Source organism: Bombyx mandarina, chromosome 06, assembly GCF_030267445.1.
Source record: "Bombyx mandarina strain Sakado chromosome 06, ASM3026744v2".
In the NCBI taxonomy this organism is placed as follows: Eukaryota; Metazoa; Arthropoda; class Insecta; order Lepidoptera; family Bombycidae; genus Bombyx; species Bombyx mandarina.
The window spans coordinates 9,759,199-9,778,778 of record NC_143213.1 but is presented as its reverse complement, the minus strand read 5'-3'; the positions used below and the strand labels follow the sequence as shown (position 1 = coordinate 9,778,778).

General features: G+C 41.8%; 1 protein-coding gene across 1 annotated transcript; it reads right to left on the bottom strand.

Moving 5' to 3' along the window:
• Nucleotides 1-5,024: 5,024 nt before the first annotated feature.
• LOC114249218 (uncharacterized) lies at nucleotides 5,025-8,519 on the bottom strand. Its single transcript, XM_089728497.1, has one exon. The coding sequence runs from the start codon at nucleotides 8,517-8,519 to the stop codon at nucleotides 5,025-5,027; it is 3,495 nt and encodes a 1,164-aa protein (XP_089584623.1).
• Nucleotides 8,520-19,580: the final 11,061 nt, after the last annotated feature.

Sequence of the window (19,580 nt, the reverse complement as noted above, 5' to 3'; positions counted from 1 at the left end):
ACGTATAAGTGATTAGGCGAGTTTACCTATAATTTTTAAGCTTAGAAATTGCGATTTTTTTTAATTAGCTAAGACGAGTTCGTGTTCCATCCTTTTGTTTCATTTAATTTTCAGTTCATCTTGTTTTAATCTAATAATACAGTTTAACCAGCCAATAAATAATAATAAGGTTAATAGCCAATCAATCCCACGACGTCCACCTCAATCCTTACATATGAAAACCCAATATGATTAATACAAAGACCATTCTTCACTTTAAATAGAAATCTATGATTCTTCTACGACAGAAATCCTGCAGGACAAGAATCTACTGGTATTAGATTTTTACCCACGAATTTACCGTTATACAATACTGGCCCTTTAAAACGTAATTTATATTGTGTGGCTGAAAAAAAATTCGTCATTGTTTGCTGATTACAGTTTTGTTTTCACTACATTTGTATCTTTTTCAACAATGTAGACACGCTAGCAAATATGAGCAATTATTTAAAGGTAAAAATATATAATATAATGCCGCACAAACGGCTCACAACATTAATGACGTGTACGGAGTGAACACTAGAAACAAACGCACAACTCGTTATTGGCTTGAAAGCTTCTGACATGGAAATTTTGATCTAAAAAATGGACCCCGGGCTCGTCAAAAAACTGAACTCAATAACGACTAATTTCAACAGTAGCCTCAAAATAATATTGATTCATTTGTATCAAATTAGGCAAGTAAACAAAAACTTGATAGCTTGGTGCCGCACGAAGTGAACGATTGCCAGCGTGACGAACGCGTTAAGTTATGCCCTGCGTTGCCAAACAGACACAGATATGAAATAATTTTAAACCAGACTGTCACTTGCGATGATAAATGGATTATTTTTGATAATCCTAAATGGGCAGGCATCATATTGGTTAGAGCTTAGTTCAGCATCTAGGCAATGCCCCAGACTAAAACTTACTCCTAAAAAGTCATGGTCACTGTTTGGTCAATGCTGGTATAATTCATCATAGCTTCTTACCTAATGTCAGTAACTCCACTGCGGTTTGTATTTTGAGGAACTGCACACAATGATGGATAAACTCGTCTACCTATCTAAGCAACAAAATAAAATAAAAATGCCGTTACTCAATCGATTCAACGTTAGCTAATTTCAGTCGTTTCAAACTTCAACCGCCCAATTTTCAATTCAATTCGATGCTCATTTATGTATGACACGTCCATTCTTCGTAAGAATTCAATTTTATAGTAAACCGCAAAATATCTATTTCCGCTTATTTTTGAGTTTAAAGTTACACAGTCCCATGTCAAAAGTACAGAAAGAGTTGTAAAACAGAAACTCCGTCCATAAAACTAAATGTACGTACAAGTTTAGTGCCGTCGGGTCTGCTTCGATTTAACAATTCAGGGGTACGTGTTGAACTTAACAAGTTAGTGCTCGTCTCAGATATACGGGTAATTCCTTGAACTCGATACGTATACTAGAGGTCTCGGCAGCTAAAAGGTTTTAAGTGAATAGGGTGCTACTTTCAAATAGCTTTAGAAATCCACACACAAATTCCAAGTAATCCAATTATTAGCAACGTAGTGGAAATCTTTGTATGAGATCAAGAACCAAAAAAATGAGGAATTGCAAAAGTATGTATTTATTTCAGCATAAGCTTCATTACGACAGTTTTTATAATGCCTTTTTTACTATGCCTACCTATTGCTAGTAATAGTAATCTCGAAAGGGCTATGCTAGCTTCACTGAAAGTGTTGACAGATAATGAAAAATACTTGTAAACAGCAATCCCGCTGATCGTCTCAACAGCGACCGGCAGGACTTTTGACGCACTGTTCGGTACAGTAGGTTTCGTCTAGGACCCTTGACGCAGCCTTATTCTTGCAATACCGGTTGTAACTAAATATAAATTTGGGTCGAGTGAGTTTAAAAATTGAACCTCCTGTAGCTATGTCGTCTGTTCATATTTATTTGCTTATTACCTAAGGTTGACAAATGAGGTCATCCTCGAATTCATGCTTACTGAACAATTTAATAATCACAACGCGAATCTCGTTACAAATTCACACCTTGATGCTTCTGATCGTGTCATGGAGTACTGCTCCCATCCCGAAGGCCCAAGGCTCTCAAACTTAGAGTATAGCTTACTTATGTATATATACTCTAAGCTCTCAAATATCGGCTAATTCCATTTGACTCCATACAGAATGTGGCCTTTCCAAAAATTCCAAAATTAAAACGCCATCTATTGTCAGATAGCAGAAGCACACATCGAAGCTACTCGACTTGTCTAGAATGCTCTCGATAAATATAGAGATGTCGTATTGACTATAAAAGCGTTGCAGAGATGGCACGAAAGCAGTTAGTAATCGGAACTACTCGAAGCAAAATAGCGAACGGATAATCTGAAGCGAAGCAGAAGAAGTGAATTGAGAAGTGGTCATGCAGTGTTTTAAGTGTTAATACAGAGTTAATTTGTACTTCTGTAGAATTTTTATTTATCCCGAACCCCAACGCGTAACATTACCATACTACCACCGCCTTACACCCATACTACACAGAACATCAGTAGAGTTCATCCATACTGCTTAGGACCACTGCGTTTCTCTATAGTACGTTTGGGGAGATCTTTGTTTGGCACGTACCTTACAGCTTTGGAACGAGCATCACTCCACGGTGGTTCCTGATCGCTAAAATTGGTATTTTTGAGTTATATACCTACAACACAAAATGATCATCGTACGACTTCTCAGCTATTCAGTAAAAAAAATAAAAAAATAAACGAAATTAAAAATGCAGAGCGAAAAATTTATTCATGGTGGCAGCAATTCCATTATCCCGTTGCGATCATCTTGACGGCGACCGGAAGGACTCTCGACGTTGCTTTGTTTGTGAAATAACGTCTGAAACTAACCGAGATAACGTAGTGAGACTGTTATCGCGGACAGACGTAATAGAGTTTGTGTTTATACGGTGTTTATTACCACTTTTTTAAAACATTATATTTCGTTATTTGGAAAATCCGATTTTTTTATTTTTGAGTATTAACATTATTTTTCATGATATCTTTTAAATTATATGTACGTATTTCGATTTTTTAGATACATAATTTATCTGTATTATCTTCTTGAACATATACATGTCGGAGAAGCCACAATTATTAACACCATCGTCAGACATCGTAGAAATCTTTTCTTGTCGTAAAAAACGAAAACGAATGACAGTTCTTAGGATGGAGGCACCGCTCTTCAAGAAAACTGGTTGGTAAGTGTGTTGGCATCTACGCGCCTCCATCGGCTAAGTAGGCTCTGTCGTAGCACGAAGCTAGCCGAATTCCGACGATACCGCAATCGTGCTGTCGTCTCTCGGGAATCGTGCTGCGTTTAGCTACCAAACGAATGACCGTCTCCGGCATACATATGTATGTACATTACATATGACGGGTAGGTAGGGTAACGTTTATTTATTATATAATTTTAGAGATTTCAGATTTTTTCTAAGAAAATAAACAACTAACGCAGAACTACCTAAGTGCTTTAAAATTTTATTTAAAGATTCGTCGTATTTTCTCCTGAGGTTTTTAATATTATAAATAATTTAACTCCGTAAGTTCTCTTACATATCATAGCTATTCAAGTATTTCGTGTTGCTATTAATGTTAAAATTATAAATATTGTTTTACCTCAATAATTAAAACAAAAAGCCCCGCATCGTATTCGGCATAACTTTATTTTATTTATAGAGGTAGGATCCATTCGGATTGGAAATTCGGAAATCCGGAATCGGGAAAATTTCAAAGTAACATTCTTAAAGTAAAAAAATCACGAGCTGCTTGCTCTTTGTGCTTTAACAAACTCAATAGCTCTACGTACTTGTGATTCAAATAAAATATTTAGTTAAAGCCCCATAGAAGAACTGTTTCTCTCCTCGGTATTTCTTCAAGCCGTTTTATTATTCCAAGTGAAGGGCTAAGGGCTCAGCAGACCGAGGCCTCTTGAGATCTACGACTCTCGACAAAAAAGTAATAAAAAAGGTACTCAGCTCTAATACACATTTTTATGTAATCTCTCTGTAGCCGAGATTCGGTGTTTTGTGTTCCACATTATTATTTTTTTCTTTTATTTACATTAAGTCCCAATTTAGACTTACCTACATATTCCTTAATCAAAAGTTATAACTAAATGAGTATTTTTTCTTTCTCAATTTCTTGGTCAAGATTAACTGCGTTTTCTTGCAGCTTTGTTCCAGAATATTCTCTTTCCATCATTCATATATCAGCAGCCTTGGACGAAAAACATTACGCTACAATTGCACATAAAGTTACTTTTCCATTCTTCTTATCATAATAGTTATGTTCATTCATTTTAACTGTAACAATATAATATAATGTTTCTGTACATGTAAATTTAGAAGTATAACTGTAAAATATGAAATATTTCAGACACAGTCTGGTGACTTAAATAGAGCGTTTGGTATTATGCACATTTTTAATAAATGCTATTGCCAATAAAATGAGTCACAGTTGAACAATGCCACCGATAATCTTATCTTTTTGGCGCTGCAAAGCATTTAGCAAAATTCATATACTAATATATTCAAATACTAATCGGAAATAAAAGTCCAGGCTGCTCTATATTTTACAGTGATTTTAGGTCAATGCCCATGCCAAATGTTTCTCTAGAACAAAACGATCTAATAATATTGTACGCACATCACGCAAAACAAGTTTTATAAAAAAAACTGATTGAACGGTCGAATGACTACTTGAACGGTCGAAGGTCACTTGAACATCTTATATAAGAACGGTCAATTATTATTCGTTCTTTTTCGTCTTTTTGTATGTCTGTCTTTTCAGAAGTCAAAAAATGTACCGCCTCGCTGCTGGTCACGTACGCCCTCGTTCCATTTATTTTTGAATTATTTTCAAATGTCTGTCTTAGTCTGTCTATGTCTAGTCATTATAGGTTTTATGTCCTGTCAAAGAGGTTGCACGCCACGACATCCCCAACTCCAGTACCAGAAGGCTGGTACTCAAGATGAGGAGTGTACGTCCAACCTGCACAGTTTCGTCGCCGGTCTTGTGTAGAGTCCATGTCTGGTCCGAACTTTAGCAACGCGAACCATGTCGTCCTTACCAGGGAAGACCTGTTTGATCTTGCCAAGCGGCCACTGGTTGCGGGGTAGCTGGGAGTCAACAACAACTACGACGTCACCAATCGCCAGTGGTCTGTCAGAATCTCTGTACCATTTGTCTCGTCGTGTCAAAGTGGGCAAGTACTCCTTGACCCAGCGTTTCCAAATCAAGTCTGCAAGTCGTTGAGATTCTCTCCAAGTCCGTTTCAGTAAATCATGGTCCGTAAACATTCCGAAAGGATGGTCAATAAATTCTGTCTTTGGTAGTAAAAAATCATTCGGAGTCAAGGGCAAGTCGTCGTCAAAATCAAGAGCTACGTATGTCAGTGGTCTTGAATTCACCATTAATTCGGCCTCAGCCAGGAGTGTCATTAATGTCTGATCGTTAGGTGTTCTGGTCTTCAGCGTTACTCGCAAGCTTGTTTTGACGGATCTCACGAGCCGCTCCCAGCATCCACCCATATGAGGTGCGTCAGGGGCTATGAATCGCCACTCCAAGTGTCGGATGCTACCGAAGGTGATGAGTTCGTCTTTGTCGATAGCTTGTACAGCTCGCTTCAGTTCACGGTCAGCCCCACGAAAGGTAGTCGCGTTGTCGCTGAAAATAATACTTGGACAGCCTCGTCTCGCTATCAGCCGTCTGAGGCTCATCAACACGGAGCTGGTTGTCAAATCGTGAACCAACTCCAGATGGATAGAGCGAACTGTCAGACATGTAAATAGTGCTACCCATCTTTTCTCGTGTCTACGTCCAACCTTCACTGTAATTGGACCGAAATAATCTAACCCGGTGTAAGTGAAAGGTCGACTGACCTCCTTCAATCTAACATCTGGTAAATCAGACATGAGTGGTGGCGAGGGCTTCGCACGACTGTTCTTGCAGAACTGACAGTCATTCCATGTCGTCTTTACTGCATTACGTCCATTTATTATCCAGAATCGTCGTCTCACTTCATGCAGCACACGTTCGCGTCCATTATGTGCCGAGTCCACGTGATACTGCATAAGTTGTAATTTGACATATCTGTCTTTTGGATTCAAAATTATAGGGTGCCTGAAATCGTTATCACCATCTGCTCTGCAGATCCTCCCACGAACACGGAGGATGCCGTCCTTGTCTAAAAATGGTGTAAGCTGACGGAGCGGAGAATCTCGCTTCACTTGTACGGTTTTCTTGACACTTTCTATATCGTCTGAGAACATTCGTCTTTGGCTTTCTCTAATCCAGATTAGCTCCGCTGCTTTGACTTCGTCGACTGTCAACTCACCATGTCGCTTGATACTCTTGTGCATCCAGTTGTGTACTGCACGCATAAACCAAGCGGTGCCCCTGATAAGTCTCCAGTATCGGGAAAATCGACTGTCATCGGGTAGCTCTACAGTCATTAAAGTAATGGTGCAAACCTTAACCTCAACGTCGTCAGGGTACAGACTTATGACAGAATCATCTGGTGGCCAGGTCTCTTTGGACTCACGTAGAAATGACGGTCCATTCATCCATCGTGTGTTGTCCTCGGCAACAGTCTCCCTTGTGGCGTCATCTGCAGCATTCAGTCCTGAAGGTACCCACCTCCAGTGACTGACCTCAGTCAGCTCAGAAAACTCACTGACGCGATGGGCTACGAAAGGCTTGAAACGGCCACTGTCAGACCTAAGCCAACTTAACACGGTCTTTGAGTCAGACCAGTAGGTCACGGTACTCACGTCTATATTTTTCTTCAAAGAGTGAGCTAGTCTTGCCCCCATAAGCGCAGCTTGTAGCTCAAGCCGAGGGATACTCATCACTTTAAGAGGTGCAACACGTGCGCGTGCAATGACAAAAGACACGTGCCATTTACCATCAGTCGTTTTATCTCGTAAATATGCCACACTGGCGAAAGCTTTGCTGCTTGCATCGCAAAAAATATGAAGTTCTGGCGGTTCTTGCTTGCCACATCCGTCGTTAAACAACCAACGTGGAGTCCTGAATTCACTGGTCTTTTGAAGCTCAGTCAACCAAGACTGCCATTTTTCAAACTGGCTAAGCTCAACTTCGTCATCCCAACCAACATTTGACTTCCATATAGTCTGTAGCAGAATACGACCCTTCACGGTGACGTAAAGCAAAAAATCTAATTGGTCAAAAAGAGACATAATAAGTCTCATCACTTCGCGTTTAGTCGGTCTTTTAATGCCTGTCTTAATAGCTTCGCTCACCTTCGGGAACTTCAAATGAAATAGAAATTCGTCAGTCTCTCGATCCCAACGCACTCCGAGTACTCTTTCAACCTGGTCATCTTTAACGTCTGAGAGGATTTTCAGACAGTTCGGGGCAAGTTTCTCAGCCGGTAAATGAGATAATAAACGTTTTGAGTTCGATACAAAATTACGTAAGTTAAACCCACCTGAAGCATGAATGTGTACCACGTCATCCACCACCCGGATCAGATCATCTTCATGATCGAAAGAGTGGATATAATCATCGACATAGTGGTGATCAACAATTGCTTTATATGCTTCAGGTTTTGTCGTCTCATACCTACGAGCATTTATATTTTTAACAAATTGTGCTGATGACTGTGAGCATACAGCACCAAAGGTCATGACGTTCATGATGTAAGTTTCACCATCCCACAAAATTCTCTGAGCATGTCTATCTTCCGGTCGGATGAGAACTCTGTGGAACATTTCCTGTATGTCCGCTGTCACAGCAAACTTTCCTGTCCGGAACTTTAATAAGACTGCTGGTAGTGATGTCAAAAAGTCAGGTCCTCGCAGTAGGAAATCATTAAAAGATTTACCACCAGACTTCGCAGCACAGTCTAAAGCAATCCGCAGCTTATTCGGTTTGTTGGGGTTGAAGACTGCAAAATGCGGCAAGTACCAGATCCTAGTCTTAGTCGCAGGATCTCCTGATTGAATTTTCGTGATGTACCCTTTGTCCAAATTCTCTTCTATTTTAGACCTGTACTGAGAAGCAAACTCTGGGTACCTCACCATTTTCTTCTGAACACCGTTGAGTCGGCTCATAGCCAACGGTAGGCTGTCCGGCAGCTGAAGATCGTCAGACTTCCAAAGCAGGCCAGTCTCCCACCTGCCTTCGGGCAAGAGCTTAGTGGTTCGCTCCATGATGCTCAGCGCTAGCTGATCCTCTCGAGAACGAGGAAAGTCGTTAGTCTGCTTAACGCCAAACGACTCTGTGGAGAAAGACTGCTTGACCAGCTCGTGTAGTTCGTCGCATCGACAAGAATGTAAAACAGTTGTATCGTCTGGTATACTACCCAGTCCTACATTTCCATGAACTACGTAACCTAAGTTAGTCTTAGAAACTATTGGTCCAGTCTTATGTCTTTGTATTATCTGTCTAGTAATAATCAAATTAATGTTGTCTTGTCCAATAAGAAGTTCAATCATGTCAGGCCGTATGTCAAAGTCAGTTACATAGTCAGTCACCCACGGATATTTGTTTACAATTTTCTTATATCTAAAACTATCTACACATATATTAAGATTATTTACAGAACGTGCACTATTTACATTATATACATTTGATACATTTACTCCGCGAATATTAAAAGAAACTAGTCTAGAGTTCGGTTCGATGGTTGTCATGCCGGACGCGCCGCGGATGCGAAGGCTCGACGTCGGTCCAGTGATGCCAGCTCTCTCCAGAAGTGACGAGTTCACGAGTGTCACTGCTGCTCCCTCGTCTAAAAGTGCATAGGTTAGCACGTCACCTTTCGCTCCGGATACTACAACTGGAACCACTTTTAAAAATACATGCCGATCCGCACTGTTGAGAGTATTAACGGTCTTGTCCGTGTGGTTGACAGACAGCATTGTCAATTTTCATGACGCGTCGCACAGCGTGGAGCAAAGTGTGATGAACCCTCATGCAGTCGCGAACAGCACACTTCGTCTTTTTTTCACAAGCCCTTAATTGATGTCGGCTGGACAAACATGAAAAACACAATTTCTTCTCAGTTACGAATCTCCAACGATCGTCTGTCGTCATCTGTATGAACCTCTCACAGCTTTGTATGTCATGCGCATCGCCGCAAAGAGTACAGGATAAATTTACTGCCGTTGGAGTCGTCGCCATCACTGCTGGTCTCCAAGGTCTAGGATCCGGTCTGGTCGGTGGTTTCACATCACTAGACGTCTTGGTGGTCAGAGGACTGATGAATGAAGCAGCGTTGGCCATTGTCATAAGCCACTCCGATATATGTGACAGCGTGACTGTCTTCACGCCTAAGCTCGCTGCATGTATCGCCCATTGATATCGTAACGTCGATGGCAGCTTACTCACAATTTCTCGTATTAACGTTGGATTCATTAAATGTCCTATTTCTTCGGTTGATTTCATAGTCGCCGTGACATTCTGCACAGCCGTCGCGAACTCTATTAGACGGTCTATGTCGTCGTGACGTATGTCACGTATTGCATGAATTTTATTCAATAAAATTTCGATGATATTTTCTGGTCGGCCGAAACGTAATTTTAATGTGCTGATAATGCGATCGAGATTGCTAGCGCTAACAAGAAGCGCGTACACTGCGTCACGTGCTCGTCCCTTCAAACATCGCGCGAGTCGGGCTATATTCTCGTCATCGCTATAGCCGCATAAATTTGTTGTCGATGTAAATTGACTATAAAAAAGAGACCATTCCTCGGGCTCACCAGAGAAGGTTTTTTTTTTTTTTTGGTCAGGAGGAAATCGCCGGACTTCCGCCCTCCACTGGGGATGGAGGGCGGAGCATGTCAGAGTCGAACTGACTAAAACCTCCTGTCGCTCAACAACCAACGTCCAAACCTCGCATGAGACAGAACTCATGAAGAGGCAAAGGGGGGAAAGTGAAGCGTTTAGTGTGGAGCACATCTCTCCCATCACCCTCCCCCTCGGGACGCCGGACCGGCGGTCGTCGGCGCCACGACCACCAGCCCTCTCGGTCGGCAGGCTATCCGAAGCCCGCCTAGATGGCGCCGGTTAGAGTGAGCTATCCTACGGAATACCCCGCTGGACCAGAACCAGCGTGGGTCGAGGATAGCCGGCCTTCCATCACCCGGATGCTCTTGCGTAAAACGCGTGCAGAGCAGCTTGCACGTCGTCTTCTTAGGCCCCCCTCGCCGGTCCCCAGAACGACATGTGAGGGGGGACCCGAAACACTTAGAGGGCCAGGGCTTGGGCGAGATCCGCCTCCCTGGCCCCCGCTCGACGGCGGCGGGATTGTGCGTCTCTCACGCGCCCCGCCGCCTCCTTCTGCGAGATGGTGCACTCGCAAAAGTCGAGCATCGCCTTCCACGACTCGTCGTCGCCGAGCATCGATGCCACAACACTCGGCAACGACAAGTCGTTTCCTACTTTTGCGACGAGGACACGGCGCCACCCCTCCCATGCGGGGCAGGCGACGAGCGTATGCTCTGCCGTGTCCAAGTCGCAATCACAATGGTGGCACTCTGCCGTCGGCTCGGCTCTGATCCGGTGCAGGAACTCACCGAAGCAACCATGCCCAGTGAGCACCTGCGTGAGCCGGAAAGTGAGGCGTCCTCTGTCACGATTCACCCAATCCACAAGGACCGGGCGAATCGCCTCGACGGTCCTACGACCGGCCGAAGGATCAGCCAGCCGTCTGGACCGTGACTCCAGCACGGACCGCCGAGATTGGGCCCTCCGCGCTCTGACCACACTGTGGCTGGGACGCGCCACGCCCCGGGCGCGAAGGTCAGCCCGCCACTGAAAGTCAGCGGCGAGCGCCTCCGCTTCCAGAGCCCAAGGCGGCGTCCCAGCCAGTACACACGCCGCCTCAAAGGAGATGGTGCGATAACCACGGATGACCCTGACCGCGATGGTGCGTTGCGGCCGTTGCAGCAGCTTCGCCACCCCCGCGGCCAGGGACTGGCCCCACACAGGCGCCCCGTATAGGGCCATTGATCGCACCACCCCCGTATAGAGACGGCGCGTCACCTGGTCAGGCCCCCCGACGTTGGGCAGAAGCCGGCTTAACGCGCCGGCCACCCCCAACAAACGAGGGACCAGGTGCTGAAAGTGAGCACGGAAGGTCCAACGACTGTCCAGAATGAGGCCGAGGTACTTCAACTGCACCTCGACCCCAATCCGGACGCCTCCAACCACGATATGGGCATCGACAGGTGGCACTCTCCGGGGCCTGTGGAAACACATGGCCTCGGATTTACTGAGTGCCACGTCGAGGCCCAATCTCCTGATTTTGCCGACGACATGCGCCACCCCAGCGGTAGCAAGACGGGCATACTCAGCAAAACTCCCCCCCGGGCCACGACCAACGTGTCGTCTGCGTAACAGATTACGCTTAGGCCCGGGAGGAGGGCACCCCTCAGTACCCAGTCATACCCGATATTCCACAAAAGGGGGCCGAGCACCGACCCCTGTGGAACACCGCGCACGACCGGGAACCGGTGCACGATCCCACCGTGTACCAGAGAACGTAGGCAATTCTCGAGTACTTGACTGTCTTGCGAGGAGCTTAGTTACGCAATTTGCTAGCTCATTCTCTTCTGAATTTTGCTGACAGCAAGTCGGTAATCTTACGTCATGTGCGTTTGGTAATGTTTGAGAGTTACCTGGTGGATTGCATGTCAGTTGCGGATCTTCTTCCTCTTCTAGGGCCTGACTTTCGATGGCTAGTTTTTCCTCCAGAAGCTGCAGGTGTAGTCGTGCGCGTTGTTCGGCAGCGTCCAACTTTAGTTGTATTAATTTTTGTCGTCGAATCTGAATCATTGCACTGGAGACGGTTAACCGGACAGACGGGGTCGGTGACGGTGCGCGACTGCTGTGGACGGACTGTCGGTCTCACCCGGTCTGGTCAGCAGCGGCGGTCGTACCATTTGTCGAAGACGTCGCCATGTCGGTGTCTGTTCCTAGTCTCGTCTTCACCATAGGACTTGTCTTTTTGCTCGAAGGACCACTTGAACGGTCGAATGACTACTTGAACGGTCGAAGGTCACTTGAACATCTTATATAAGAACGGTCAATTATAATTCGTTCTTTTTCGTCTTTTTGTATGTCTGTCTTTTCAGAAGTCAAAAAATGTACCGCCTCGCTGCTGGTCACGTACGCCCTCGTTCCATTTATTTTTGAATTATTTTCAAATGTCTGTCTTAGTCTGTCTATGTCTAGTCATTATAGGTTTTATGTCCTGTCAAAGAGGTTGCACGCCACGACACTGATAGTACCTTTTCTTGATACAAAATAAAGGTATTATTAATTCAGTCAAATTATTAAGTAAATTGTTATTAACGCTTAAAAATGCTTTGTTAGTAGTAGTTGATAAGATGGCGTTATTCGCTTTCAGAACTCAGTTATGTTTCTTTTGATTAATTATTTAAAGTGCAATTCCATGCGTGAAGTCATCGTGGCTTAAAGGATAAGATGCCCGGTGCATTCGTATCGAGCGACGCGACTATGCCGGTGTTCGAATCTCGCAGGTCGGTATAACGGCTGATAAACTGCAGCCCTTGTACTGTAAAATATGAGGCCTCGAACTCATCTTAAGGAGGGGCGGCATTAACGCGGTTGATGTCTAGGGGAACCCGAACGCCGAGCATAGATGCTACAACACTCGGCAACGACAAGTCGTTTCCTATTTCTATTATTCGACGACGAGGCGCCAACCCTCCCATGCGGGGCAGACGACGAACATGTACTCCGCCGTGTACAAATCGCACCCACAATGGTGGCATTCTGCCGTCGGCTCGGCTCCGATCCGGTGCGTAAGCTCACCAAAGCAACCATGCCCAGTGAGCACCTGCGTGAGCCGAAAAGTGAGGCGTCCTCTGTCACGATTCACCCAGTCCACAAGGGCCAGGCGAATCGCCTCGACGGTCCTACGAGCAGCCTAAACTAGTTTATACTATAAAAGATGTTTTAATTAAAACAAAAATCGTTTTGTTTATTTCCTAGCTTACATTGTTCCGTACCATAATCAATTTCGCTCGAATGTTCGCAACAATAAAACAAGCAGGCTCGTAACTGAATTATTGTTATTCAGGCATTTATTACGCAAGCAAATTGATTTACAAGCCCATCATTCTCCAACGTGGGTACAAAGCGCCCTAAAACTACGATTTATTCGCCATCCACGGTGCCCGAGAGCCGTTCGTCCGTAGAAATAAAAATAAATAAAAACCGTAGCGGGCATCGGTCGTCCGCCATCTTTTCTTGGCAATTTCCCGTCTTGCGAGATAGAAGCCAGGGACACGTGAAATCAGAAGTTAACCGTCTATATATGCGAGTACAGTCTGATTTGGTGACTTAATCGAATCGAGGATAAAGCTTTATAACTCGGACCTTTCAGGAGCGAATGTGTTATCGCGATCACGGTACGAACATGTCACGCGCTGTGAATAGCCAGTTACGATTGTTTGATTTATCTCGTGGCATTATCGTATTATTCTCGAAAGTCTAGTATACGGTTATGACCGAAGATACCGTTGTACCCTAATCTCGAGGGAGTTTGAATTTAGGTTAACTGTCCGGCTAGATGACAGCTTTAAATTGAGTTAATAAATGCTCTTTTCCTAAAGAGAATTATGTACAATTCGATCGACGCTCTTTTCAAGTTTATGTAGGTGCGTGTTATTTAAAGCGCAAACTACAAAATTTAAGAATTAGATAGACAGTTTCTATGTAAGCTCGTAATTAGATAAGGCGTCACTTCTTATGTGACAACCCCAACCGATCTGTCAAGAGTTTAGCGACGAAGAAGAAGGTGGAACATGACAGCATAGATAAATACTTTTCAATAATAGCGTTACTTTTGTTATAATAAACACAACGAACCCGTCGAATATTATATTCAAAGCGTTTTATTGTTATATTTATGCCATTGCTAAGTCGAAGTCATGCGTTCTAGTCTGAGAGGCGAGATAGTCGTAATATAATTTAATTGAAATTTCGACTCGATATCTCAATACTGGTGAGGCCATTCACTTAACATCAGACCAGCCGTGTGCTCGTATACATATCAAGTATAATATATAAAATAGAGAGACATTCAGAATCGCATTTCCGTAACTTTTTGTGAAAAAAAACGTATATTTTTTTTTCCCTACCTATTCGCTGGTGGCCTTAGGGGCTATTTCAGCTGCGGCCGGACGGGTAGGTGAGCTCACGGGCTCAACCTGAGAGAACTTGCTAACACTGGCCCTAGCAAGAGCAGTGCTTCGCAGAGTCTACCACTGGATCGGAATCGTGACCCACCGAGAAGATCCGGCGAGAACTCAGTGGGCTGTGTCTATGGGTTAGTTCGCTCGTCAAACTCTTCTTATTGAGAGTTCTTGAGAGAGCTAAAAGCACCGAGAGTGAATCTGGGGAATCTGACAAGACATGTTCGGGCGCAGTGGCTTTTACGTTGCCCCGTTCCGGTCGGATAAACGCAAAATATGATCATTAGTATATATATATATATACTCGCATAAAGATAAGCATAGTCTTGGATACGTAGCAGACTTTCTGTCTACAGTTGGCAAAATAATCTCGTTTTAGTGAAATACAATGAACGTAGATCGTAAAAATATAGCACCAACAGGTTCTTTTGGTGAACAACTTGCAAAAACTTTACGGGTCACTCGTTAAAGCCACCCCTAAAGTTTTTGCGACGGGTTGTTCTTGAGAAAAGCAACTTAATATTCTATGTTGTATTCAATATGTTTAGTATTAAGTTTGACAATATTGTTAAATTACAAAAATACGATTACTGAAGTATTGTTCGAAATATGTATTTGGTATTAATCCCACAACCTAAAGGTTTTTTGTGGCTTTATCGCTCGTCACTGAAATTTTATCGATATTAAAATCGATGATTGTTATTAGAATATATCGTCACCATATTTTAATACCAGTCATCGATTTTAATATACACTTGATATTGGTTTTTAATAATTAAGTTAAATTCTTTAAGATTTGTAATAGGGCTGGTGGCCGTCGCGCCGACGACCGCCGGTCCAGCGACCCAAGGGGGAGGGTGATGGGAGAGATATGCTCCGCACTAAACGCTTCACTTTCCCCCCTTAACCTTTTCATGAGTTCTGTCTTATGCGAGGTTTGGACGTTGGTTGTTGAGCGACAGGAGGTTTTAGTCAGTTCGACTCTGACATGCCCCGCCCTCCATCCTCAGTGGAGGACGGAAGTCCGGCGACTTCCTCCTGACCAAAAAATAAATAAAATAAAAAAAGGCTAAAAGCAAGCATCTAAAATGTATAAATTATCAATGCACCAACAATGGTTCATCTTTTTTGTAGTTTAATTTTTTGTTTCATTGTACTATACTCGAGCCTGTAAACATATAATGTATTTTTGCTGGTTTTGTTATTATGTTAGACACTTACATTTTTATATAATTAAGTGTGCACTGAGTAAAAGCTAAGTACACGAAGATTGCTCTGAAGAATTTTATTATAGTTTTTTACCATAATTCGCCCACGGAGTGGATTTTGTTCTTACTGTTAACTGACTGGCACGGTGGTTAGTGACTCTGACTGTTGCGACGAGGTTCGTGAGTTCAATTCCCACATCGGGCAAACATTCGTGTGATGAACAAGTTTGTTTGCTCTCTATCTGGGTTTTTACTATCTAAATATGTATATATTTAAACGTATTTAAGTATGTATGTACGTATGTCAGTTTCTGGTACCCATAACACAGGGAATCCCAAAATTTCTAGATTTGCGACGATTTGTTATTATTATTATTTATAACTTACTGTTCAGTTAGCATTAGGCTGTAGAATCGTTTCCATTTGCGGGTAGTACAAAAAATACAATAAGAAAAACGAAGAAAAACTCTACGTAACTTGAAAATCCCTTGTTTTCCTTATTCATGGCGGCAAACTTTAATTGTTTGACCCGAACAAAAACAGAATTTAAATAAAACTGAAGTGACACGGTGATTTGTGCAGCGGAAACAGCACTCCCGACGTTTGAATGTAGCGGAAGCATTCCGCTCTTATGTCGGCCGTGTTTGGCTTCGTCTCTTGGACACTATCTGAACGAATGGTAATACGTTTCCTTTGCAGTTGATTTAGAAGTAACAGGTGGTAGTTTAATAAAAAAAAAACACGTGTGGCACTCGGGGACTGCCGCGGTAAAGCTATTACATAGCATTTTTATCGACTTATGCAATTATAATTAGATAATAATAATTTAATATTAAAACAATAATAAAATAAATCGAATTTCTTTTATATACCACTAGACTACTGCCGTACTGTATTTTCTCAAGCTAAATCATCTAATTTACTAATAAGTAGTATTCTATTTTATCTAATTCAGATTCACGACTTAACAACGAATCCCTCATACTAATATTTCAGATGTTTCGAATATTAAAGTAATAAAATGGAATCGCCAATAAAATGGCGTCATAAAGTGTTCATTGATGATATTTTTCAATATCTTAAAAGTACGTAGCGGATACTATAGTGTATATACTTTGGAAATTACTTAACTTCAAAAGATCGACGATTTTCCAATAACTATCCAGCTAATAAATAGGCTAAATTTAAAAAACTGAATAAATTGCATTACCGGAAAGTGCTGTAAAAGTGAAGGAAGTGTAAAATTTTAACAGAAAATTGTCTGTTTAAAGTCCAAAATTTTAATGCTCATTTACAAGATTACTAATTAGACAGAAAATCCAATTAATATTAAAATTAATCAAATTTAAATTGGGAAACACTGAACTACGAACATTAACAGTAACTCTTCTAAGAGAATATCTTTGAATAACTACCACTAGATGACGTTGTATACCAAAAACAAACACCAGCATAATGTTTTTCAGAATTCCTTAAAAATATACCAGTAAAAATCATAAAATTTTAAAACAAATTTCTTCAAATCGTGTTATATCACTGTATACACGTCAATTTATTGATGAAAATGATAAAATTATGTAACAATTGACAAAGTTATTAACAAAAAACCTGCATCACGGTATTCAAGTACTTAAATATTTGAGTATACCTATATACTTTCAGCTTTGCAATTCTCTCGGAAGTGTATTCTTCAGTGTGAAGTTACAACTGCCACGTTTGATACACCTAAGGGGAGTCTCGTGCAGCGAGTAGCATCACGCATTCGTTGCCAGGTACAGGCTGCGACGTACTAAACGCGCACTTTCCTCGGGCTGCCTTTGAACCTTGCGCGGTTTTAGTTATTTGTTTAGTTATTGTTTTAGTTATTGCATAGTGGGGGTGTCAGGTTATTTTCGTTACGAAATTTCTAGATTCCACTCTCAAGCCGCGCTCAAGGCCCGCGATAAAATCTATGCAATAGCTTAAAAAGAATAGACGAAGCCTTCAATAACGCAAGAATAACTTTTCGAAGTCAATCACCTGCTGAACGCCGGATCTTTTCAATGTTATTTATTTACGAGTATTTTAAGTAGAATTTCCTATTTTAAGCAGAATCCGTATGTCGTACTAGTAGATCGACTTACTACGACTTACTACTACTACTTAATGTTCCCCCTCACTCCTCTAGCCGCTACGACCGGTCGTTCACTGTGCACTCTGTGCATCTGTGGAACTCAGTTCCGCACACAATCCGTGCAAGCCCCTCACTTGGAGTTTTCAGGAAGGCATTCAAAGAGCACTATCTATCGATTTAGATTAGATTACTTATATGTATTTATTTTATATATTTCATTATATATGTAAGTTATTAACAAAGTAGTTATTAACAAAAGTTAAGTTATTAACAAAAAACCTGCATCACGGTATTCAAGTACTTAAATATTTGAGTATACCTATATACTTTCAGCTTTGCAATTCTCTCGGAAGTGTATTCTTCAGTGTGAAGTTACAACTGCCACGTTTGATACACCTAAGGGGAGTCTCGTGCAGCGAGTAGCATCACGCATTCGTTGCCAGGTACAGGCTGCGACGTACTAAACGCGCACTTTCCTCGGGCTGCCTTTGAACCTTGCGCGGTTTTAGTTATTTGTTTAGTTATTGTTTTAGTTATTGCATAGTGGGGGTGTCAGGTTATTTTCGTTACGAAATTTCTAGATTCCACTCTCAAGCCGCGCTCAAGGCCCGCGATAAAATCTATGCAATAGCTTAAAAAGAATAGACGAAGCCTTCAATAACGCAAGAATAACTTTTCGAAGTCAATCACCTGCTGAACGCCGGATCTTTTCAATGTTATTTATTTACGAGTATTTTAAGTAGAATTTCCTATTTTAAGCAGAATCCGTATGTCGTACTAGTAGATCGACTTACTACGACTTACTACTACTACTTAATGTTCCCCCTCACTCCTCTAGCCGCTACGACCGGTCGTTCACTGTGCACTCTGTGCATCTGTGGAACTCAGTTCCGCACACAATCCGTGCAAGCCCCTCACTTGGAGTTTTCAGGAAGGCATTCAAAGAGCACTATCTATCGATTTAGATTAGATTACTTATATGTATTTATTTTATATATTTCATTATATATGTACGTGTATGTATATGTCTATGTTATTTATGTGTGTAATTGTGTATGTATATAGTCTGATATATTATGTATTAGTGTTTTTTATTATTATGATTATTATTGCTATTGTGTATTGTATCAATAAGTAAATTGATTAGATTGAACTCTTCTATCCACTTATGTAAAGCTCTCCCTCTTTAAGAACGGTTAGCTGGTAGATAACTCAATTGTTGAGTTAAACTCGTCTTTTTATAACTTTTCGCAATTATTGTATTGTATTAACTGTGTGTACAATAAAGAAAGAAAGAATAAAGAATTTCCATAGTGACAAGTTTCATTCTATTGTTATTTTACAAGTGGATACCTGATAGATGCCACACTGTAAGTACCACCAAGTTTGACATTAGGTTGAAGTCTATTTTGTCCTTTAGACCGCGGCAAAATTGAGCAGGGCTGTGGTGTGTGTAAAAATGTTTTACTACTGATGCTCAAGATGGGTATTGGAGAGTAGAATAGAAATTAATGAAGGAAAATATTCTTTATACAATTGTAGATGCTTTTTTGATTACTTAGATGTGTGGACGAGCTCTCGGCCCGCCTGGTGCTAAGTTGTTCCGAAGCTCATAGGCATCGACAACGTAAATGTGGCCACCCACCTGATATATGAGTCCTAAGGTCTCAGTTTTTAAAGTACAACGGTTGCCCCACCCTTCGAACCAAAGCACATTACGTGAAGGTTCGGATTCACAATACGTCCTACCACTAGTCTTACTTAAGTGCAGCAATTGTTACTATTTTAACTGTGACACAGCTGCTCATATTGTAAAATTCACTTTAACCTCATTTAAAAAAGTAGCCAGTGACATTTACGTCAATGTGTAAGCAGTACATAAAATAACACGTTAGCATAAAGTGGAATGAAAAGTTACGTCATCTAAAGTCTTGTCTAGATATCAGAATAATTTACAACTACGTACTGAGTTTAGTCTTGCATGTCGTAAATTACGATTTTATCGCGTTT

Coding starts and splice junctions, on each gene's coding strand:
- LOC114249218 (XM_089728497.1), bottom strand. CDS start 8,519: ATGATTGAACTTCTTATTGGACAAGACAACATTAATTTGATTATTACT.